Source organism: Pholis gunnellus (genome assembly GCF_910591455.1).
Source record: "Pholis gunnellus genome assembly, chromosome: 1".
In the NCBI taxonomy this organism is placed as follows: domain Eukaryota; kingdom Metazoa; phylum Chordata; class Actinopteri; order Perciformes; family Pholidae; genus Pholis; species Pholis gunnellus.
The window spans coordinates 7,887,323-7,912,187 of NC_136528.1; the positions used below are offsets into that span (position 1 = coordinate 7,887,323).

At 42.5% G+C, this 24,865-nt stretch overlaps 1 protein-coding gene across 2 annotated transcripts; it reads left to right on the forward strand.

Moving 5' to 3' along the window:
• The first annotated feature begins 6,938 nt into the window (after positions 1-6,938).
• Positions 6,939-21,373, forward strand: hsd17b12b (hydroxysteroid (17-beta) dehydrogenase 12b). 2 transcript variants are annotated; one of them, XM_079186704.1, is made up of 11 exons: positions 6,939-7,261; positions 12,157-12,203; positions 13,398-13,473; positions 14,267-14,374; positions 14,652-14,716; positions 15,633-15,677; positions 16,421-16,455; positions 17,192-17,273; positions 18,849-18,914; positions 19,089-19,248; positions 21,065-21,373. In XM_079186704.1, exons 1-11 carry the CDS (start codon positions 7,084-7,086, stop codon positions 21,151-21,153), a joined length of 951 nt encoding a protein of 316 aa, XP_079042830.1. In that variant the 5' UTR covers positions 6,939-7,083; the 3' UTR covers positions 21,154-21,373. The 2 variants fall into 2 exon arrangements, with proteins under 2 accessions (XP_079042830.1, XP_079042829.1); XM_079186703.1 differs by having other exon boundaries at positions 19,089-19,238.
• Positions 21,374-24,865: the final 3,492 nt, after the last annotated feature.

A 24,865-nucleotide genomic window follows, 5' to 3' on the forward strand; every position in this document is an offset into this window, starting at 1 on the left:
GCCTCCGCTGCTACAATGGTGAGTTCTTGCTGCACCTGTTTCCCTTTTTCACCCCTTTTCTTAGGCTCTGCTATATGTGTGCCTTTTTATTTTTTATTCACACCACTGCAAAACGTAGGGCAGTAGCAAATGTTTGATTATATGGGAGAGAAACGCGTTGTCATGAGTGTTTTAAAGTGGGTTTCTGCTATTTTTGCACCATGAGGGGATATCAAACCGATCTACACGGGAATCACCCTCAGTTATGACTAAAGAAAAAGGGTGGATGTCAGTTCGCTTTAGTTGATAACATCATTATTATTGTTGTTGGTTCTGGATGTTCTCTGTTATCCAATAAAGAGATGTTTTGGGGGGATTATTTTGAAGATCACTCAGAGTGAGTGGGGGAGCTGTCCTCTGGCTGTGGTGCTGAAGTGCTCTTTTTACATGGAGGATCCTGACACTGTGGGCATTTTCTTCTGATAAGTTCCATGCACCCGCTTTCAAACACATTTTGATACCTCGTTCTCGATGCTCGCTCTTTCAATCTGTGTCCGTTTTTAAACGTGCAAAAAAAATAAAAAGAAGCTCCATCATCGCAAATGTATTTTCATGCAGATGCTGAAGGGGGCGAGCGGCTCAGCTACACAGCGCTGCCTTTACGATCCCGTCCTTGTTTGCAGGCTGTTGGTTTTTTCTTTCTCCCCCTTTTGTGCACAAGGAGTCTCGAGTCGTGACTGCTAAAAGTGAGTAAGGCGCGTGCTGCGTCAGTGGCGTCTGGCTCCGGTGCGCTCGAGACAGATAGGAGAGGGAGGAGGAGGATGGGGGGGGGGGGGGGGATCGTGACCGGCTGGGAGACGCGTCCACGAATGAGAAAAAGGGCTGGACGGGCCCAATGAAAACGGAGCGAGGGTGGGGCCCCCCTTTGCTTCGGCAGCTGGAGGTTCGGAGCCGAATTAACCCTTTGCAAATAAAAGGAAACTTTACTATTAATGAAACATAGAGGCGCTGATGGCTTTCAACTAGTGTTTTTTTTTTTTTTTCCTTCAGTGTAAAAACGATCCACGTGGGGGAAACCGCACATCAGATAGGCTAACGATACTTTTTAGTTTTTTTCCCCATGTTGTTGGTTATGTTTGGTTTAATGTCGCACTGGTGTCCATAGTGGATGTTTGACGGGGTGGGGGGGGGGGGGGGGGGGGGCGCTGTCAGGTGCTTTGGCCTCCTGCTTAGGTGCTCTTTTCCCCCCTTTTGTATCGCTATTGGTGGACGACGAGGACGTCCCGTCCAATGAGAACCGCGCGGCCATCCCTCCGCTGCGCGTTGAAGCCCGTATAACAGCAACGCGATGCCGCCTCTCTCCTCACCGCCGCTCTTTTTAACAACAAGGCTGCGCGCTGCTGCAAAGCAACGCCGAGCCTCCCCGGCGGGTTTCTTTCGGTCGCTACTATCTTATAGCAGACGACAAAAAAAACAAGAACAAAACTACTAACGCCTTCGTGCATGAACGCCCCTCGTGCACACACAGCGTGTTGTAGTGTTTCATCTGGAGACACTTTTTTTGAGGACGAAGACCCCCCCCCCCCCCCCATCCTCTCGAGGTGAGCCGTGGACTCGGAGTGGCATATTGTCCGTCACGAATCTTTTTGCGGTCTGGGCTTGCTGTGCATACATGACTCTGGGAAGCCCTTACCCCAAAAAGCATTCGTGGAGGATCTGAACGTCGCTCGTTCACGTTGTGAGTGACCGAGAAGTGAAACTGCTGCCGCTGCTGTCAGACACTATGGGCTCGGTCGTTCTAACACCGAGGTCTGGACTCACTAAAGTCTACATCCTACAAGTGTGACCCCCCCCCCCCATTGCTTTTCTTCCAAACACGCTCCGATGTCATAGAGTGCTCGGTCGCCAAAAATAGCACGATGTTGCACGTGAACATGAATCCTCTCCAGATGTGATGCACGAGGAAGTGAGCAAGGCCCCGGGTCAGAAGGGGGGAAACTCTACAGACCCCCCCCCCCCCCCCCCCCCCACACACACACACACACACACACTCATTCAGCAGTCCTCGGATTGTCTGGTGTTAATGCTTTGTGATGTGCCTCTATTATGCACAATGTTGGTTTCTATTGTGCTATAAATAAACGTGTCTGAAAGAGAAACAGATGAGGGGGATTTTTCCACAACACTGCAGAAATATATTATTATAATAAAGAAATATATAGTTTTTTATTGGGTAATTATTTGGCTTTAGTATTACATCAGAATTTGGTCTCTGCCTGGTTATGCCTTCCAATAGGATGTATATTTCTTATATACAGGTTATTTTTTTATTTTTGGCAACGTGTTGTTGAGATTCTTATGCTGACTAAACATCTGGGACGTAGGCTGACAGATGTGTGTGTGTGTGTGTGTGTGTGTGTGTGTGTGTGTGTGTGTGAGGGGGGGGGTTGGCTTGATATAAACACTCTTTAAATCAGGATTCTGTGGGGTTTTGAGTTTTCTGCGTAGATTTTTCAAATAGAAAATGATGCACTGGGAATTATTTTTAGCAGAAACCTGCAGTTGCACTTGCGTCACTTTTGAGTTTTCTTGCTATTTGAATATTTTGCATTTTCAAATACACCTCTCGTTTTCCCACTTACGCTTTTGTGAACCCAACAGGTAACAAAATGCAAATTGGAAAGTGCAATCATTCCTATTCTATACATTCACAGAGTTCCATATGATGTTGTTAATGTTTAGAGTGTTGTCTTCTGCATTCTATGTTACACTTCCCATGATGCACCCCAATGTCACATCCGTTTTCCTTCTGAACAGTTCTCCGTACAATGATGATATATCTGCTTCTGCTTTCTCATACAATCTTTTTTCTCTTTGTTTGTGTTTATGCCTTTCGAACTCAGGTTGTCCCCGTCACACACACTCACACACTACTGGGAGACGGCAGCAGTGAGTGAACCACAGTGAGGTCAGCGGGTGGAAATCCACAGAGTGAGTGGGAAAACGGTCAAAGAGAAGTAAACAATAACTTTTGTCATCATATTCAGCAACGACTGCTGATAACGTGCTCTGCGTTTGTTTCACGCCTGGTGTGTCACCGTGAGACTTTGTTTCTTCCACATATTACCACAATGGAAAGTCACGTTGTCCACACAACCGTTCCTTTCATTATCTGCAATAAAAAACAGGGCGTCTTCTTATTATTGGCAAGCTCAGGATGAGTCCAAATCACAACAGTTTAGTTTCTATTCAGGCTCAGCGCTAAAACAAGGAGAAGGTGCTACAACAGGACAGTGTGATGACTATGAGTCTTTTGCAGCTGGAGAAAATAGATACACATGGAGGAATGACAGAGAAATAACAATAACAATAATACATTCTATTTGTGTAACGCTTTAAAAGGTACTCAAATGCACGTTACATGTTAAAAACAGAAACAATGAAAGCGATAACAATATAAACAAGAGAGAAAGATGACATTATAACAGTAATAAACTAAACAAAAACATACATAACTAGCTCCGCAGGTTTAAAAGCAGATTTAAATAGATGAGTTTTAAGGTTTTAAGTTTTCTGGTCTCACTCATCAAGTACATCCTGGAGAGTGCTTTACATGAATAGTATATTTACCTTTTGTCATGGCAAAAACAATGAAAAGATTCATAAAAACCCCACAAACATTCATAATATTTCAATGTGAAAACACTGGCTTTGATAATTATAACTGCAAATGTGAAAATCAACTGTTTGGTCAAATCCTCCACACACAGTTGTTAATAAGTCTTCAGAACACCGGATGACCCTCTTTTAAATTTGCACTGAGAGGTATTTTAATGAGAGTCACTTAATACAGGAGCTCTGGCTAAAGGGGCCCCGAACCCTCCCGGGGTCTGATGTACGGCCACGATCAATGAGAGAACCCCCCCCCCCCCCCCCCTCTTTCTGGAGAGTGTGAATGTGTCTTAAGTCTCTCTCTCTCAGTGATTTCCCCTCCAGGACATTTGTTTTTTTTTATCAGCTCACCTGCTTAAAGGAGAAGTAATAACAACGACTCAGAATAAACTCACTGGTCGGAAGACTCAGTCTCAGTTTTGAAAAGTGTGAGGACGGTAGCTTTGGTGAAAGAAAAAACACAAACATAGTGAGATTATGAGACGTAACAGTTTAGAACCACATACAAAAAATTCTGTAAAAAGTGTTCCACCAAAACATTTAGAGAAATACTATTATTAAATGATATAACTGCACACAGTGTAAAGGTGTGTGTGTGTGTGTGTGTGTGTTTTTCTTTTTACAGACTCACATCATTTTAGCTGTCATTCTAAACGTAGTCGTCCTCGTCCTGTAAATCAAAAGATGCTTTTAGGGTTTTCAATTTGTTTTTGCGTTTTCATTTCATGAGCGTGAAAGAACCCACAGCTTGTAATGTGCCACACGGACGTTTCTATTAGGATATGCCCTCTCTTATTTTGTCTTTAACTTTCTCCTTTTATTCACTTTTATCTTCTGTGACAATTCTATCGCGATTTAACTCTGACATTGAAGACATTGAAATCTTTTTATTTGAAAAGTAAGACAGCGCAAGATGGGAATAAAGTTAATGTGCATCCATGTTATAGAGTTACCTTTGCAGGTGTGTGTGTGTGTGTGTGTGAGAGAGAAGGAGCAATAGAAAAGCATTCACAGTACACACATTAGATAACATGCAAGTGTCCTCCATGCAAGCATTCACGGCAGCCTATGCAGTATATTTGTGATGAGATCTGACACTGATGTGCAAACATCACCGAGCACCCACGAACCACGCACACACATCCTGCTCCTGCATTTAGATGAGGCGGACACGTTACAATCACCGGGCATCGTGTAGAGAAAGCGGTAACACCGAGCAGAGGAAGACTTGACACTGACGAAATAAAACAATCTGCAACTGTTTGGTCTCACTCTCTGTGGGTCAAGGGAATATTTAAACTGTCGTGAACTGGGAAACAATCAGATGCACGTTAACTGTTCAGGCTCCAACAGCAGAATTATCAAAATGTGGAACTCCTCTAAATATGCATTAAGCTCAACTCCTCATTTTTCCTCTAAATGATTGATTTGTGGTCGGTCTTCACATGTAGGAATGTGTGTGTGTTACCATACACTTTAATTGTATCTTCTCATGTGTAGCCTACTTTCTTCCCCTGTTTGTTGAAATGAATTTAACATCATTCTGTCTTATTTTTTCATATTCTTTGGACTGGATAGATTTTTTTTAAACAAACTTAGACTTAAGCATATCCCAAGAATGAGTTAATGTGTTTAAAGGTATATTAACCTCATTTGTTCTGATTATGAATGGATTTAATTGTATGCTGTTAACTGTGTGTGTGTGTGTGTGTGTGTGTGTTAATAAAAGCAGTGTTAAACCCTCCATCATGTCTCTTTATTGATCTTTGCATGTTTTAGTGAATAACTACGGCATTTGGAGTGCCGTGTTTTCAAAAGAAACTTGTAACCAGTGGGTGCATTTGTGACTTTGTGCTGTAAAACAACACATGGAAATAAACATGAATAAAAGCTTGTGACTCTGAATCTGCAGACGTTAAGAAGACTTTCAATACATATACGTACATATTAGCCGACCGTTTCTTTTCACATGTTTTGTCGAAGCCACGAGTCAACTTCTCGCTTCGTCATTTTATCAATGCAACAGTTTTTAGCTCTCCATCCGCCTCACTCCCACCAGCTCACACGTGGACATCGGGGCCCACTCGCCTGCAGCCTCTCATGGTTGTGATCGGCAGCTGGTCCATTTATGTCCGAGATGGCGCTTCAATCTAAATTTTCATTCAGGTTCCTTTGAAAGCTTACAGCCCGCAGTTTAGACTCCTGTTTATCATTGCTGCATTTCTATTTTTAGATGCAATGCTCTTATGTAACGCTCACTCTCACATTATGGACCACTGCTGTCTGCTCCACTTGGCTGAGTTGTGTGCTCCCTGTGTGTGTGTGTGTGTGTGTGTGTGTGTGTGTGTGTGTGTGTGTGTGTGTGTGTGTGTCTGTATACTAAGTTAAATTCAATGAAGTCTTGTAACTTCTCTAAAGTAAAAAGACATTAAAAGAAAAGGGGAAAAAAACAGATTCAAGCCAAAGCATCACACGTGTTTTTTGGGGAAAACTATCAAATAAACAAAATATCTGATTAAAAATCCTTCATGAGACTGTTTTATATATATATATAGACCCACATTTGGGCCACTTTGTTAAAATACACTATTTCAAATTGTCAGGGGGAATAAGGTGTACAATACATATCATGAATGTATTGTGTCAATGGATTTCTCACAGTACTGTCAGTATATTCATGAATACTGCTAATTATTAAACCATATATCAGTATTCCTAGAGTATCTCCGTAAAAAACAATAAAACAGCAACAATGCTTGTTGCTATATAATCTGCCAGCTCTGATGCACCCTAAAACAACCGGACAGGGCACTGGCTCTCAGGTAAAGAAAAAACATTATTTATACTTACATTATTTCATATTCATGAACGGCTGGGATTTGCATGTTGGATTTTTATTGTTGCACTTTCAAACAACATTTTCAACAACAATTGCGTCAAACCTCGCTGTAAAACCTTCGGGTCAAACTGAATCATTGATAGTGTCTTTTTTAATTGTTTTTATTATTAGTAAAACAGAGCCAGGTCTATTGCATAAGAAGCTTGAAGATATAAGTCATTTTAAAAAGGCATAACATAACATAACTGCTCAGAAGATTACATATCACATACCTTTTAATAAAATTAAAATTAAAATAGGGGACCTGTGACAGGGAGGTCTGAGGTAAAACACCAGGTGGTAGTAAAGCTCAGATTATTGTGCAGTTTGCCTTCTAAACCAGTAGAAGAAGAAGAAAACGGACCAATCACAGACTGCCAAGCGCTAATGCGGAAGTGTCCAACGCGGAAGTAACATTCTGATCCCTTTTCTTTTCGTCGCATGCATTTGCACTTTGAGCGTTTCTTACTTTTTTTTTAGTAACACCGCTATTACAAGTCCAGACGTTACAGTTATCAGCTCATACAGAGACAGAGGAGCGTGTGGTTTGAGGTATGTGGTCCAGCGGGGAAGCAGTGTTACGGACCGTGGAGACGCCGCTGCTCTGTCTCGGTGCTCTGACCGCGGCCTGGCTGTCCGTGTGCACCGTGTACCGGCTTCTGTCCGGGATCAGGGTGTGGGTGCTGGGCAATGGACGGCTCGTGTCACCCACCGAGCTGGGGAAATGGGCAGGTGAGAAACTGTGTGTATAATAGCAAATGTTACTGTCTAACGTTGAGATGGTTCATGATATATATATCTTATATATGTTGTTGCAGTATTTGCAAAAAAAGAGGGTAGTGTTGAAATTAAAGATAACATATCATATCTTGACCAAACTTGTTATTGAAGTCATGTTCATTTTAATTGGGCCTATTCATATTACATTGCGTGTTGGTTAAAGACAGGAATGACATTGTTTGGTGCCCTGGTGGTTCCTCTGTAGATGAGCATCAACTTGAATTTAAAGAAAATAAAGTCTCTCTAAAGTAATAATAATGATGATAATACGTCTGCATTGTTGTATTAATTAACCATTCTTTCTGTAAACATGACTGGTCCTTCAAGAACACGTGTATGCTGTAGTACGTTATCTATTTGAATTCATTACATTTTATTTTGAAAAAGCAAAAGCCCAAATCATTTTGTTGTAGCTGCACGCGAGTCTTTGTCAGCACTGTTCACTGACCTCTTCCGGATGAACGTGAGGGTTGCGTCTCTGACTCCAGCTGAATTTGGCAACAGTACTTTGTTATAGTGTTTAATCCTTTCGCAGCAAACGGCATCTTTGTATTAAAACATTTAAAATGTTTAAAATGTTTAACGCACCAACACGTTTGGACCTACTTTTTTAGTTGAGCAAGGCAGCCTTTGACCAGCCTGCGTCCAGGAAACACCTCCTGCTTTTAATATGTATATCATAAGTACTATTGTCAACGTTCCTGTAGGCTGACTGCATTTATGGTGACTTTTTTTATTCTGCAAGGGAAACATTACTTCACGGAATATTTCTATGTTTGATACAACTTCCATTTGAGAGCAATAGTTTCATAACTGCATTAAAAAGAGAGGAGTTTCTATTATTCAAAAAGACTGTAGTCCAGTCTAGTACAACACCAGCTCCACCTATGACCTCAGATATAGATGTATAGTTGAAATGACAGATATCCATAAACTCTATATAAATTTGGTAAACCTCATTGTAGAGCTGTTAATAAACCTCTGGATGCAAGTAGACGCATTTCCTTTAATGACGTCAACGTGACACGTACAACCTGCACAGATTGCATAATACGTTTAATAAGTTTCATGACCCACACTGGTGATTGTGAAGTCTCCAGTCTACTGATATCTGTTGTACTTCTCTGTCAGTCTCAATCCGTGGTAATAAAGGAATGGGCAGCGTACGATCAGCCTTTTGTCACCCGGTGTCCACTGCAGTACATCTCGTCACAGGATTACGGCTCGAGGGGATTATCAAATCAGACTGAACGCTCTCCATCTGTCCCTCGCTCACCGGCTGAACCTTGAACCGCTGGGATCGCTTTAGTGTTTGTCTGCTGTTCAAGGTTCACATTACAATATGACCAAAGGGCCGCAGGTAGTAGACCTTTTGGGGTAGTAGACGATTGGGAAAGAAGTAGTATTCTTTAGATATAGTTATTTTATATTGCATCCTTCACGGTCAGTGGAATCACAAGATGACAGATGTCTGATTCTGGTTAAATCTTTCATGCATTTTTAGAGCATATTTCACAATCCTAAATCAATAATTTGTATTATATTACGATATAATAATACAATATAAATGATACATATTATCTGGATTCACAACTAAAAGGCTTTTCAGCTGTGTGCTCATCAGTCTGCCAGACAAACCCAAATGTTTTGAGGAAGCGTGCCGAAAGTTGCCTTTTGATCTTTTTTAGTGTGCAGCTAAAAATGGAAACGCGGAAATTATTTTTGGATCAGGCTCCACATGCGCAATGATTCAGAATCTCCAACGAGGCAAAGCAGCCCGGCGGCTGCTCTCATTCACAAAGTTTGTCTCGCTGAAGTGGACTTCATTTAGAGGATGGCCTGATTATATAAGAGGACCAGAGCCATTCATGAATGAGAGTCCGGGTCCTCGGGATTCTGGTTCACTGCTACTCACTTTCGTGTGTGTGTGTGTGTGTGTGTGTGTGTGTGTGTGTGTGTGTGTGTGTGTGTGTGTGTGTGTGTGTGTGTGTCAGTATAACAGGGCACCATTGTAATGCTGTCCTAATGAATGAATGGCGTCTTGCTATCTGAGACAATGCTTTAACGTCTCTATTGCTCACAATCATCTCAGCGCTCCTATGACGACGTCATATGTCCGCATGCTGTCTGATTTAAATGTAAAGTCCGTTTTAAATCTTCTAACGAGCATTAGTGCAAACCTCGTGTGGGTTTAGCGCTATGTTCCTTCATTCAAAGTGTGTATTAAAACTCAAATTGCTTAATGAACAAAAGCCTGTCGGTGTCACAAAATATCCCCTAAACATCCCTAATTGCAGTCATTGGTAGAATGAACTAAACATGTCCTCCACCAATTATTTCTGCATGAACCCCCCCTCCTCCCTCCCTCCTCCAGTGGAAAGAGAAAGCGAGTCTGGAAGTAGGGCAGGACTCTGGCTTTTATTTTGGGTGCAGAAAGAGACGATTTATTCCCAGCCCTTCAATTATTTTCAACAAATGAAATGATGCCGGCTATCAAACCCAACGCCCCAAAACCGGTGCCACGCAGTAGCGCCATCATTAGAGCAGCTCGCCAGTCTAACCTACATTCAGCAGAAGACGGCGCTTCCTGAAATAGACCTGGTTTCATTTGACTGAAGGGAACATGCACTCAGCTGTAAAAGCTTTTTTTGTTTAGTTTTCGGTTCCGAGTGCAAAACAGCTCATTCTTCTACATCTAAAAATAACCCCGGCCCATGTTTCCCTCATCATCGTGCCTGCAGACTCGACATCACCCCCCCCCCCCCCCCCCCCCCCACCCCCTCCTTCTCCTCTGTGCTATTTTTAGTTGCCCCCAGGATCCCCCGTGTTTCGTGTTTGTCATTTCCTCTCCTCTATCCTCCCCCGCTCCCTCCCGCTTGGCTCTGCTGCAGCCCCAGAGGATGCTCGGCACCTCGGCATCATCTGTACCGAGGAAGATCACACGGAAAGGGGACACGGGCACGGCGAAGGGTAGATCGACAGATGAGTAAGAGAAGGAATTAAGAGTATCCTCAGAAGAACAAACCTCTCTGCAGGGATATTTGTTTTTGGACGTTTGCGGCAAAAGCACAAACGTGTCATGAAAGCAGCAGTGATCAGGTGTGTACTGCTCTGCCATATAATTGTCAAATAAAAAACAAAAAAAATACATATTTCATTCGGATTGCACTAAGCCAATATGCCAGGTTTGTTATCGAGGCTGTTTGGTGCTCCGTGTTGGCAGAGACCCAGAGAAAATGTTGTTCTATCCCCAGTTTATATATTATAACAAGTGCTAGTGTTATTCTGGCCTCCATAGAAGATGATCTTTGTCCCAGCATATAAAAACGAAATGAATGAAGCTTTAGTGTGAAACAATAAGTCCATCGATTTTATGTGCCCGGCAGCAGACCCCAGTAACTCTTAAAGGCGTCAGCTTTTGATTGGCCAAACTGAAACCACGGTTGCCATTATAGCCACCTTATACTATGCAGTCATGAAAGATTTTATTACCAATAAAATTCTTTATGGTTTGTGTTTCATTTGAAACAGAATTTGAATCACAATCGTCATCACGTCCGCCCTCAATTCATCGTTGACAGAATATTCTCTAATAAACACACGAGCAGCGTTGTCTGGCTCCAGAACTGACTGCAATATATATATATCACTAATGCAACAAATATCCCAAAATAAAGTGTTTTAAGGTGCACATTTTGCAGTTTGCTGTCTCTACTTCTACCACTGAGTTCTACAATGATTTTTACAATAGCGTCTTTCTCTTTAGTTTCCTGAGACGAAGGTTGTTTTGAATACTGCACTTATGTCGGTGCACCTCGCGTGTAGTATTTAATGAGCATACGAGTCTGAGAGCCCCGCAAGCGGCCCCTAGAGGCCCCCGCTGCTCAGTGCACCCAAGCGGACTGATGTGGTTTGAACCGAACCACCAATAGTCCCTTCTGAAGTGCACTTCACTCCCACAAGTAGGTCCACACCACAATGCAGGAAAACTACATTAGAACAGAGTACTATTAATAATTACTGTTGACACTTAAAAACACAAAGACGAAGAAGAGGAACACACAAGTTGACACAAAAAGAAGAAGAATCTTTTTAAGTTGAGCTTTACAGGTTATACGGGGTCACGTCCTCACTCTCCTCCTCTCATTCACGTCCTGTTATATTTAGCCAGCGGTGTGATGAACAGTTCCTTCTGAAAGATGGGCATTGCTAAGAATAGGCCGCTGGCCGCAGGCAGTTCCAGGGCATCCGTTCGCTGGACTGCCACTGATGACAGAGAGGCCCCCCCCCCCCCCCTTGTCCTCCTTATCCACCTCGGCTGCTCTCCGTGTATACTCATCTATCCACACCGACGTTCAGCCCTTCACCCTCGAAAGTCATTTTGTGTTTTTCTTTTTTTTTCCTTGCACTGCACTTTCCAGGGATCACTTCGTCAGTCGAGCAGTCCATAACTCTGACATCCTTGAATCATTGGATTCCTGTGGTGCTGAAGTTCCTGTGGGTGGCGCTCTTTGTCTGTTCTTACATGGAGGCTGTTTCAGCAGCAGATTAATGCCCATTGGTTTGATGAGGTGTCCAACAAATCACTCAATGGTTTGATGTTTGGGTTTCCACGTACTTTGGCGACTGTAGAAGTATAAAAATATTTCAAGAAAGCGTAATAATGAGCCAGACAGTTTAATGTTCATTTTAAGAATCGATACCTTGTTCTTGTTGCAGGAATCCTCCAGTGAACATGGAGAAGCACATGTTGCCTTATTAACGTCTGCGTATTTAGTTTTAATTCAGGACATTGAATAATTTGTCCCGTTAACTCCGTCTCTGTCTGTCCTTCTCTTCCATTTTAGTTGTGACAGGAGCCACAGACGGGATTGGGAAAGCTTATGCTGAGGAGGTAAGATTCCTCCTTACCTCAACCACAGGGGCGGAGACTTGGGTGGAGTTTCTCTGTTTCTATCAAACACATACGGAATATGAAATACTTCCTAAAGTTGTGCTCGAAAACATAGGAGTGGGTGTGTTTGAATAAATAAATACAGTTTTGTCGCTGTAAACTTGTCAATGTGATTTGTTCCTGTAACGTCTATTTTGAAGGTTTGTACATTCGGGTCATTTCTTGCAGGTTTTCTTACGTGCGGCTGAATATTTAGGATTCTGTAAACTATTCTTCTCAAGTTTGTGCATTTGGTGCACATACATTTGGGTGTTTGGAGCAGCTATCAACATACAAACTGTGAAATTCGACAACTCAAGTCAGATTTGTCTCGCTGTCCTCTGTCACATGCCGGCTCATTAACGTACACCGCTCTAACCACAGCCTGAGAACTACCTTTACAAAGGTACGCCATATTCTACTCGCAAGCCAATCGGAGCAGCCAATTGGGAGTGCGGTTTAAAGAGAGACAGCCGATAAAACGGCGTGTTTCAGACAGAGGGTGAATACAGATATATTCACGCGAACCGTATGAGAAAAGTGTTTTTTAAACATTAAAGCATGTAAACATGTTCTAGTATAAACCCAAAATACAAGTTTGAACCTGAAAATGAGCATTATATGTCCCCTTTAATTTCTAAGTAATCACTTCGTACCTAACTAGGACAGCCCCACATGAAAACCTGTTTCTAAATGGTTACTTTCAAATAAAGGTTTTACAGGTGATGCATTTTGTTTTGGCAACCGATTGACGGGGTCGTCACTGATTGGTCAAAACCTGAAGACCAACCCTCTCCCCCTCACCGGCGACCTCCTTTTGTGACGTTACCGTGCAGACGGATGCTTGTGCGCAGTTATTCGCCGTGCTTCTCGTAGAATTAGGCTTGAAGTGGAGGTGAATGCACAAACCTGTAGTTTACAGGCAGAAGCCTAAATCTTCAAGACGCAAACAAGAAACCTGTTTGACATTTTGAATAGAAATTACAGGTGCAAATCAAATACAGAACAAGTTTACAGAACTACGAATACAGTGACTAAACTCTCCTTTATGAATGATTTGATGTTCCACACACACACACACACATGTTTAATGTCACTTCCACTGTGAATGGCACACGTGTTGCCTTTGTTGACATGTTTATTTCCTGTCTGCAGCTCGCCCGCAGAGGCTTCTCCATCGTGCTGATCAGCCGCTCTCAGGAGAAGCTGGATGACGTGTCCAAGGCGATCTGTGAGTTCTATGAATATTAATTTAATTAATTTGTTTGTTAAACACGCGGCGTAAATGCAGACAAAAAAATGCTGCCAGACATGGAGAATCAATCGAGAGTGAGGACGTTTCTTTCTTTTTTTTTTGACGCGTAGCGTATATTCATCACGTTGAAATACAATATGTAGCTCAATATTACTCTATTTAATCCATCAGTCTAACTAATCCCACATCTCACAGTCGAGGGAAATCAACAGGACTTTTGGTCGGGAGGCACATGACTAATGTAGTGCATGTGTTCGGTATGACAGCTGCTGGAGTGGAGTTCAGTCTCACTGATCCACGCTGCCACTCGGCCTCGTTCATCCTCAACCCCAAATGTTGCATTCGTGTTGCACTGTGCGACGGTCCGACGGGGCTAAATGACTAAGATGAAATGATATTGCATTGAATTGCGTGTTTTTCACGAGCGATCCTTTCATTGAGTGGAGATTCAGCGGGACTGTTGTGCTTCTTCGCTGTGAGGCAGTAAAGCCTCCTGCTGGAGCTGAAAGTGAATCTGTCCAATTAAATGAAAGCTGCCTCTTAAGGGAGGGATATCCTCGTTGATGAAGGATTATTTCAGGGTTTAATTTCTTTTTCTTCCTCTCCCTCTCTCTCTCTCTCTCTCACTGCTCTGGTCTTCCCTTTTCCAAAGTGACTGTTTGCCAGCCATGTGGTCATTCATAAGTGCTTTACGCAAGTGAAGTGCTGATGTTTTGGGGTCTTTCTTTGCTTTACACATGTGCAAAATTGACGTGTTTCGTGCTTTCAGCGAGCAAATGTGGTGTGGAGACCAAAACGATCGCAGCAGACTTCAGCACTGTAGACATCTACTCTAAGATTGAAGATGGACTTGCGGGACTGGAGATTGGAGTATTGGGTAAGACTCGCTCATCTCACTTTTCAAAGAAGTGAATTAGATGGTCGTAGGAGATTACAAATTCAATCTGAATCGAGACCTGCAGACATCAGGGATGCAGTGGAATGTTGAATGTAATCAGAAAGGTTAATGCTTCAGCCCTTTGCTGCCCTCCTAAGATTGGAAAGAGGAATCACACGCTGAACTCCACATCACAGAAATGCCCCCCTCCTTTTCATCCATCGGTTTGACATTATGTACTTTCAATGTCGCCGTTCTTTTTCTCTCTTGTTAACAGTGAACAATGTTGGAATATCATATTCGTACCCCGAGTTCTTCCTCAACGTCCCCAATCTCGACACGGTAAGTTAAAGCTATTCACCGTGAATGTATAAAATGATTATATCGACAAGTGAAATGTCTGGAAAGCATTTTACAAGATTGAAAGGACTAGAAGCGGTGATTAAGCACATCCCATAATGTCTTTTATGCACATCTTATTTCAGTCAAATCTAGCTCCACTACGAACTGGATTCTCTCCAGTATGCTTTATATGCTCACATCAGTTTTCTGCCTTTTGTTGAATAAACTGATCCAATAATGTACTTTTTATTTGATTCTGGTGTGACTGGGAACCTGCTGACTTATTGTAGTTACACTATGTTGCTTACCTGAGGCGAGCCTGTTGCTGAAAAGAGGCCACAAGAGGCAAATACAGGACATGCTGAAGTGAAGTGTAGCTGTAGCACAAGCAGAGAAGAGTCATGATAATGACACGGCAATCTCGACCTAAAGTCTTAGCCACCATAAGCTGCTGCTCGTTCCAGAACATGTAAGGTTGTAGCAGCTCCAATCTTTTGTTTCTCAGAGATTAGAGAGTCGAAGTCCCGCCCCCTCCGGTGGACCACCATGGGACCTTATTTGGGAAGAAATACGTACGGTAGCCAACGGGGAGCGACCGAAGAACGGAAAATTGTGAATCCTTTAGAATTCTGCCATGAATCAGACATAATGGTGTTTGTCAATTTAAACTGTTGTAAAACTGTTGAAGTATGAGACTGTAAAAATACACAATTAGAAAGATCACATGTGAGAGAAGTCTCTCTCTCTCTGAAGCCACCATGCCTGTGTGTTTGGTACGCGGATGTAAAATCATTCATGCTTTAACGCAAGATAACATCTTTTAACACCTGCAGTTGATTCTTGAACGGATAGAATTGTTTATACAAACGCAGACTGCCCCCAAGTTGTAGTAATGCTCCTGATCTTCTTGTTTCAGTTCATCGACACCATGGTCAACATTAACATAACGTCGGTGTGCCAGGTGAGTGGTATTTTAAAAAGGCTGTCTAAGAGGAAATCAATTTAAATCAAGTTTTTCCCCTTCAAGTTGATATTTACTAGAGGTTCATACAGCCTCGTGTCTATGTGGCACTACACTTTTTTTTTTTTTTTCCTTGAAACACTGAAGAAGTTGAAAAGAATTAAAAGTGGCTAAGTTTGAAGGGTGTGCAAATGTGCTGAAATACTCTCGTATAGTTAACTTGGAGATACCTAGCGGGCATCATTAAGTAAGTGCTTCAGTCGGCACAACACGGACTCCCTGTTTGTCGAATGTCTCGCTGTGACGTCTGTGTTGCCTTTCGAGTAATTAAGTGGATTCAAGTGGCTGAGGTGGTTTGAGATCCGCTGACAGGTAGTCCCACAGATAATAGCAATAATAAAGACACACATAAGCAGCAGGAGGACATAAAGCGTAGTAGGTCTCTCCGCCCATGTTCCCAGAGCAACAGCTAAAAGTCCACCCACTCTCTTTACGCTTAATTTATGTCATTCAATATTTCTTCAAACTGTTCCCTCTGCTATCATTATCATTTCCTCTCTTTTTTTCCTCTTCCCTCCTCGACCACCTCTCCACACACACCTCCACACACTTCTCCACCACCCACACACGCTAATTAACTTTTTTGTTGTTGTTGTCTGTCTATGCTCACTCTGTTTCTCACACTTGTCACCTCCTCTCTCTCTCTCTCTCTCGCTCTCTCTCTGTTTCCATTGTTTCTGCAGATGACACGTCTCGTATTACCTCGAATGGTTGAGAGGTACGTTCGTCTGATATTAGCACTAATTGATCTGTTGAGACATTACCGATGTCTGTGAATCTCTAATAATTAACACAAGCACAAATGTGCACACAGTGCTTTGAGTTGAAAATGATGTCGTCTTATTATGTCTTTATATATATAAAAAAAAATATATATATACCAACACATTTTTAAAACTCACTTATCAACATGTAGTATCAGATCTTCACTGAAATATATATATATATATATATATATATATATATATATATATATATATATGTATAAATATATATAACTATCAGATAGTACAATAGTGTTTTAATTATAAGTGGAACAGTCTCTCTTTCATAATACATACTGTATACTCTGCATTTAGGTTATTGTGATGTGATAGAACATATGCATCTTTATATATCTGCATTACAGCTGATTAATACTGAGTGAAACCGTTGCTTGCTACGCCATCATTACACATACAAAATGCTCCAAACATCATCTGCCTCTAGTTTAGATTAAATATTGTATGAAAACCAAATGTTTGAATATGGATCTAACCGTTCCTTTTGATCTTATCAATATCTACCTGCTCTGCTTTGATGTACGACGAGAGCAGTTTCCAGCTTGCAAGCACACAAAGTGCCGTGTCCTCTACTGGGATTGGTTTTCAGTGGTTGTTGACCCCCCCCCCCCCCCCCCCCGCTTTGCGTTTCCTGTCAGTATAATGAGCTTTTCCTTATATTCCCGTTTCCAGGAAGAAGGGGGCCATCCTCAATATCTCGTCTGCCAGCGGGATGTACCCTGTTCCTCTCCTCACCGTCTACTCCGCCTCCAAGGTAATTGCAGTACACGGTTTATGACCTTTTAGCTGACGTGTTGTCTATAAACGCATCCCAGCATCATAAACGGTTTACACTATACCATATACTGTGGTCCGTGAGGACAAATCCGTCTTTGTTCTCATGTGGTGAATCGTTCCGTCTCATAATATACATTGAGGTTAAACGAATCGACTGGGGCAGTTGCAACGCCTGCATTATTGACAAGCCAACAGCATTAGATTACAAGCAACCGCCACGCTCACGTTCTCTTCCTTTTTGAATTCTTTGCAATGGGAGCGCTGCACATTTTTTTTGTTTTATTTTCTGGTCACCGAGAGCTGAAACACGTTCAACTTTTGGGTTTAACGTTTCCCTGTCACACGTGTCACTCGTTTACCCAGCCGTCCAATCACAGTGAAGGAGGGGGCGGGGACAAGTACCCTCAAAGACCAACCTTTAGATCCTACATGTAGGCTGCGAGTTCTGAACAGCAATGGAGGAGAAATGAATCTGCCCTCTCTCCCCATGTGCTCCAGCCTTCCCTTCATCCAGAGCAAGTCCTCTACCTCGTGCCGACATTGGGGCAGAAATAACAGGCCCTCCAACAATGTGTTCAAAGAAGAATTCAGTAGGATTGAATGTAATAAACCCTGAAAAAGGCAAACCCATCTCCGTCATCCGTTTTCAATTAAAGTCCGTAGCAATCTATAACAAAATGATGCTTATTCTACAAAAACATGCAATTAAATGAATAATTTCTTATGTTCTTTGGCGTTTTTATCATATACAGATATGCGCGGATGATTGCTGGGTGATATGTATGTTGATGTTGTCTCATGTCAAAGACGATTCAATAACGGACGGGGAGTCCGGATAGATTTCTCTTAGACCTCTCTACTTAATACAATAGTCTAAGTACCTTATTCTACTGTAAAATCCAACACATTGTTGGTAATTATATATATATATATATATATATATATATATTTCGATGGTGTGTGTGTGTGCACTGGGGCCCGTCATAACTACCTAACACCACTGAAGATGATGGATGTTGGTTCAGTATTTATTTGGATAAAGTTAGGGATCGTCCTTTTTTATATTTGCTGTTTTAATTGTTGCAAAAATAATAAAGTGGGTGACTAACTCAGGTCCTGAGGTAGTGTACCAATTAAAAATGTTTACAGGAGCATATGGCTGTCTCGTGTGTGTTTGTTAGCCTAAAAATAAAAACCACACTTTAACTGATTAATTTGCTGGCGTCTTAATACTGGGTCATTTTCTATCTTCTAAACTCAGGTGTCAGCAATGCAAGTTAAAAAGTGCATCCGAAATCCATCAAGGATGAATCTTCATTTTAATGCCCAATTTAACGATCGTCTCAGTTCATTACACCTGCCATTAACATTGTGAAAGCCCATTGTACTTGAACTCTTTGTGCACGTATTTCCTCTTAGCTCGTTTTAGGACTGCAGATTTTGCACTCGATGTGTTCTTGTGCTTTTGGGAATAGAAATGCAATGGTGCCATCTTTTTCTTTTCTTCTTTTACTAGTTTTGGCCTTAACGACCTGCCTTTTATTCAATGTAGGCATTTGTGGACTTCTTTTCTCGAGGACTGCAAGCTGAATACAAAAGCAAAGGCATCATCATCCAGGTAAATGAAGCAACCTTAGTCCTTCTGCTGTGAGCACACAGGCCTTTTAATGAAGTCTGCTGGTTCATAATGATGGTTAAAAATGCAATTTGTTGGAACATCCTTAAGGCTTAAGAAAAACACTTTACCACGATATGAAACTAGACACATTGTTCTTTTATGCCCCCCCCCCAGAGTGTTCTGCCATTTTTTGTCGCAACCAAGCTGAGTAAAATCCGGCGGCCCACGCTGGACAAGCCCACTCCCGAGCGGTACGTTGCAGCCGAGCTCAACACCGTGGGGCTGCAGACGCAGACCAATGGCTACCTGCCCCATGCCATTTTGGTAAGTCTTGGTATGTAATGCTAGCGACACAAAACAAAGAGTCTGATATAAAGACACGCCGTGTACTTTCTTTCTACCAGATCGTCACTTTGGGCTTCCTTTTTGAATTTCACACAAAGCAAGCCGCCAGATCTTCCTCCGCACATTGCAGTCCATTTAGATAATGAGCGTGAACAATTGAAATCTGACCGTCTGAATGGCTGTCAAATGTTTCATTTCAACACAACTGCTCCACAGTAACGGAGTAGTAGTCGAGCTCTGTCATGGCAACAGGAGTGAAGTGGCTCCAAGTTCACTTTACACATCAAGAGCTTCCTACCTGCTCATCTCCATTCACTGACTTAATGACGTGTCAACAGTTGCTAAAAAGCATCTATCACAAGGTAAACATCCTCTGAAATGATGCAGTGGGGTGCTCCTCTACTACCGTGCAGTACTGTGTGCATCATAATGCTGTGATTACTCTGCGGAGACACGAGCATCAGAAGTGAGACGGAAACACAAGTTGAGTTCGGTTAGTTCAGGCGTCTTCATTTCTTCATAGTCTTCGCTGTGTGACCTGCATATCAACGATCATGTTTCTTGATATGCACATGAATAACAGCACCGATCGTTATATTTAGCTAAACCACAAGCTTGTAGCGTCTGCTCAGATTATCTGATAATCCCTCTCTCCTCAATTGTGCAGTACAGCTCTGCCTTCCCCAGTTATAATCCGCAATTCACCCGTATGTAATTTAGACTGTGCTGCAAAGCTGCAATCTGGAAACCTAAAAAATAATGATATTGATAATAATAAGAGACCATCTTGCGATGGGATTACGCTGTTGAGAAGCCAAATAGGACCTGGGGTGTAAAGTGGGTACCCCCCCCCCCCCCACCTCCAGCGCCGTTTCTTGGGATAACACCCATTTTTGAACTCGACCCTCATTTTGAAACTCATCTACACGCCCGTAAAGTTTCGTGACAGCATCTTACACGGTTGTGACACTGTTGCTGTCAAAATGGGTCCAAAGACAGACGAAGCGAAATATAAACACCTGGCCAAGTCCTGAACACCACTTCTGCAGGAGCTCCAGCACCACATTGTGCCATGAACCACACACACAGAGTCACAAGGTCAAAACCACACGAGCTCCGCGCTGTCGCCGCCGGTAATAAAACTAAATGGATTTGGAAGTGAAGCGCGCTCCAAAGAGTGTATCACCCCTCTCAACCATGTCCATAATTCATTATATGGATTTAATTATATATCAATTTAGAAAAAATAACACATTCCAGCTTTAAAGTAAATCAGTGTGAGAAATTAAAATAATGCAATTAAGAGGAAATCTGTATTGGTGATTAAGTGAATATGGTAAGTCAATGAAAGAACCATTTATGATGCTTCATAAAGCTGCTACTTTCTGAAAAAGAAGATTAAAAACCGAAGGAATAACTGCCATACTGTTGTCTGAGTTAAAGCCGAGTTAACCTTCATTACGGCTGAAGCAGAAAAGATTTCATTGCTTCTTTTTTTTTTAAACTGCCTACTAATGCGCAATATATGAAAAAATAATTGCGTATTTGTTGAATTTGTCCAGAAAGATAAGTTTACCATACTTTAAAAAGAAAATTCTGAAATAGAAATTAAATTACATTTCTATGTGAGATGCTACTGGAGAGGCGTGTGCCAAAGAATACCACCATCGGCATTAAAACAACACCGTTGCCTGCATTTTCATTCGCTTGCCACAATTGTTGCTTCTGCGGCTCGGAAATGAATAATGAATGTTAATCTGTTGTTTGTAAATGCCACCAGCTGACCATGTTATTTCCCTACACAGGGCTGGGTGACTACAGCTCTGCTCCCTGCCAGGATCCTCAACAGCCATGTGATGGGGGTGGGTTTGTCTCAGCGCGCTCGCTACCTTAAGAAGCAGAAGCAGGGTTAGACGGATCTGCTCGGCGGCCGGGAACAGAGGGGACCAGCTGTGTTAACGACTCGCCCCGACTTGCCGCCTTCGCGGGACCGTAGGAAGAGAAAATGTGACAGTTTCTGGGCACCGCCTCCGTCTCCCTCCCCTCCCGATGACTCCCAGTCATGGGCGACGCGAAGGCAGCGTCTGGCCGCCGTCACGTGTGTTCAGTCCGAGCGGTTCTGTGAAAAATACCGAATAAAGTGGCGCTCCTCATCAGAGTGATTGGCTTTAACGAAGGGAACGCTAATGTGGAAACTAAAAATAATTACCCGTCTGCGAAACGTGATTAAAAATGAAGCCTAGATGGTGAGGGGAAAGGTGCAGATCATTTGGACGTGAGGTTGGAGGCCTCTGTATACTTTTTCTGTGTATGTGGGTCGTCTTTCATCTCTGTTGACTCGCTTAAAGCTGTTCAGTACACTGGAGGGGGTACTTACTTACTGTTAACGCTTTCTGCAGCACTTAAACAATATTTAATTAGAATTAAAAGGTGGAAATGGGTGTTTGTGACATTAATAGCTTCCTTGTTTTTCCATTTCAGAAGTTTCTTCTTGAGAACCAAAATCATTGAAGATCTCTTGTTTGCTTTTTTCATTTTAACATTTTCTCGATGGCGGTGATGGGGCGGTGATGGGGCAGTGATGGGGCGGTGATGGGTCCGTGTGTTTAATTTCACCAAACCATATTTCATCTGTGGAACATTTAGGAGGAGGCTCTGCAGATGAATGACCAGCACAGACGGAGACGTTTTGCTGTAATATGAAAATGTGCATTTTGTTTACAAACTAAATAGATTTCCATCCTTAAAACCGCTGTCATTGTTTGGCACGATTTTCTATCCTGAGGTCCTTAAAAGTTCCAAAATACAGTTGATCCCGGTATTAGTAGTGTGCCACATCGACGTTAATGGGCGGATCTTTTCACCTTTTACTGTCGGATTCACTAAAATGTTAAACCAGACCAAATGTACAGACGAGACCAACCAATGAGCAAGTGAACATTTCTTTGACTTTTTCTTGTTTTAAATCCACACGTATGTGGAGCTTGTGTGTTCATAGAGTAGTAGTCCTGTTCCATTGATTTGTCTTGGCTCAGATTTAATTTATACTGTATTAGTCCCCGCGGGCATCATGTACTGTTTAGGTGCAGCAGCAGCAGGGGACCGACTTCTGTACTAAGTGCTTTTCTCGACGATTCAGCATTAGACGGATTCCTAATACCTTCTGCGCCTGTTGTTTTGTGGCGAAAGCAGAGCAAACCAGAACACCTGGAAAACTGAATTGCATTTTGTTCTCAATAAATTGGAATAACTTCAGTCATCTGTCTGCTGTCTTCTTTTGCTCGGTTTCACCTTTCTTGTCAGCTGCGTTTTGAATCACGTGGCTGCAAGATTTAGAACCTGGAAGGGAAATCAAAAGGAAAGGCCTGATAAGAAAACAGTTAAGGTTTTTATTTCCTAACAAGAGGACATATGGGAGTTTAGAGTCAGACATCGCATGTAAAAGTATGTCTGATACCATCAAACTACACAGTCTTCTGTGTAATAAACGCCTCATACACACGCATACTGTTACTGATCAGCTCATACAACTCCCTCGAGTGGTTTGTGCCATTATTCGTCATTTTCACAGTCCATGCAAATGTGTTGCCTTCTCCTTCTCTGCCTCTTCCCTCCCCAACATCGCCGTCCGGTTCCCATGCCAACACTTTCTGGGAGATTATTCCGGTGCACCGGTATGGAAGCTGCGGAAGTGTGTCATCGCTGAGAATGTAGGAGGGGGAGCGGAGCTGTTTGTGTGTGTTTGTGTGTGTGTGTGTGGAGGGATGCCCAAAGGAAGAAGCGAGTGGGAGTGCGTAGAGATGTATATAAAGAGTCCACGGCTCGCTCCAACTCGCACTCACTCACTGTGATTTCACAGCAGAGCTCCAGAGCGAAGGGCAGCAGCAACAGGATCTCTCAAATCATCTCTCATCAAGCAGAACCTTCAGGACTGAATATTAAACAGCTCTCACTGATTTGAGTATTTCATATTTGAAGAATTTATTTTTTCTTTTTCTTTAATCATCTCTCAACCAAAAACTTGTGGAAACAGCTGATCAGATACACCAGCATTTGTTAACAAACGAAGAGGCTTAAAAATCCCAAGTCGCTTCTACTCTCGAGCCTCGCCGTCAACGCCCCACGTCATCCTCCGCGCATTTGGGCCACCGTTCACCATGGCGACCAGCATGGACACGCTCCCTGCCCATCTGCTGCCTTTGGTGATGGAGGAGTTCCCCCATTCCCTGGCCACAGCTTGTGTCTGCAGGGCCGAACAACGCGAGCCCCGCCTCCGCTGCGTGCAGTGTGGCATCATCGAGGAGGAGGAGGAGGACTGCTCCAGCATGGAGGAGGACCAAGCCCTGCGGTCCTTCCTGCAGACCGTGGAGAGCCTGAGGAGGAGCACCAGATGAGCTCCTCAAGAGGAGCGTTCTTGCATCGCTGTGACATGTTTGACCTATTTGGCTTCCCTGCAAAAAACAACAAAAAAAAACAGTTCTGGAGACCAACGGATGTCGACGGTATTTTACGGGTGCAGACTGTGCTGACTTTAAACCCGTGTCTGCGGGGATGTTTTTGGTAAAACGATGTCACCACAGGTGGACGAGACCGCACCGAGTCAAGACAGTAAAGACTTGTGATGGAGCTGGTCAAAAGAATCTTAAAAAAAACACATTTTATCTTTATTTTCAAAGTAAATGTGCTTTGTTGTGTAGTGGTTTTCTGCAAAGCTTTACTTTCACAATGACAACTGTTATTATATGAGTCACATGTTTGTATCTCTTTTTCTTAATGCACATATTGCCTGCTGCTAAGATTTTGAAATGAATCATAAAGCTGATCTAATATATTTCGTGGTCTGTTTCCTCTATTTTTAATGCTACATTGTTACATTTTATGTTGACAACTTAAACATCTACATCAAGTCTCATATCGATGGTGCTTGAGATCTCTCACTAAAAGCTGTGCTTTTAATGGTGGCTTACAGAAAGCCATTAGTATCTTTCAGGCCTTTCCATGTGGGGGCACTATTGATACACTTTTTTCATAGCTAAATAGCACAAACTATAATGTACTATACAACAATCCCTCCTCTCAGTCCAGCCTGACTGCATATTGAAACCTGCAATCTGTACGTCTGATACAATTGAACCATAAATTAATTTTCAGAGCAACAAACCAAATAGGCACTCATGAATCACGAGGCCACAACACAAGACTACTGCACATTAATCCCCCCCGCCCCCCCCATCGAGCAGTGCCCTCCTTGGGCTCTGCAATAAAACTAAATTTCACCCTTCTAACCGTGGATTTTTTTCCCGCCTCCCTCTTTTTTGTGACTAAATCAGTCCTCCTGTGACCAATTCATTCCCACCATGTTGAGTATCATCAAGGGCTTTTTTTTCTCCCCTCTCACAGTCGAGCTCCATGTCGTCTGCATCATCTCTGCAAACAACAGCATGTGATACTTTTCAGTTTCAAAAAGGCAAAAATAACTATTACAAAGGAGCTTTTACAGGATGAATGAGCAGTTCTTTGAATCGAGGATGTAAATGGGTTTTGTAGTTTCTCGATGATTTTCAGAAAAATATTTTTGAGAAATACACTCTGCAGATGTCTGCTGC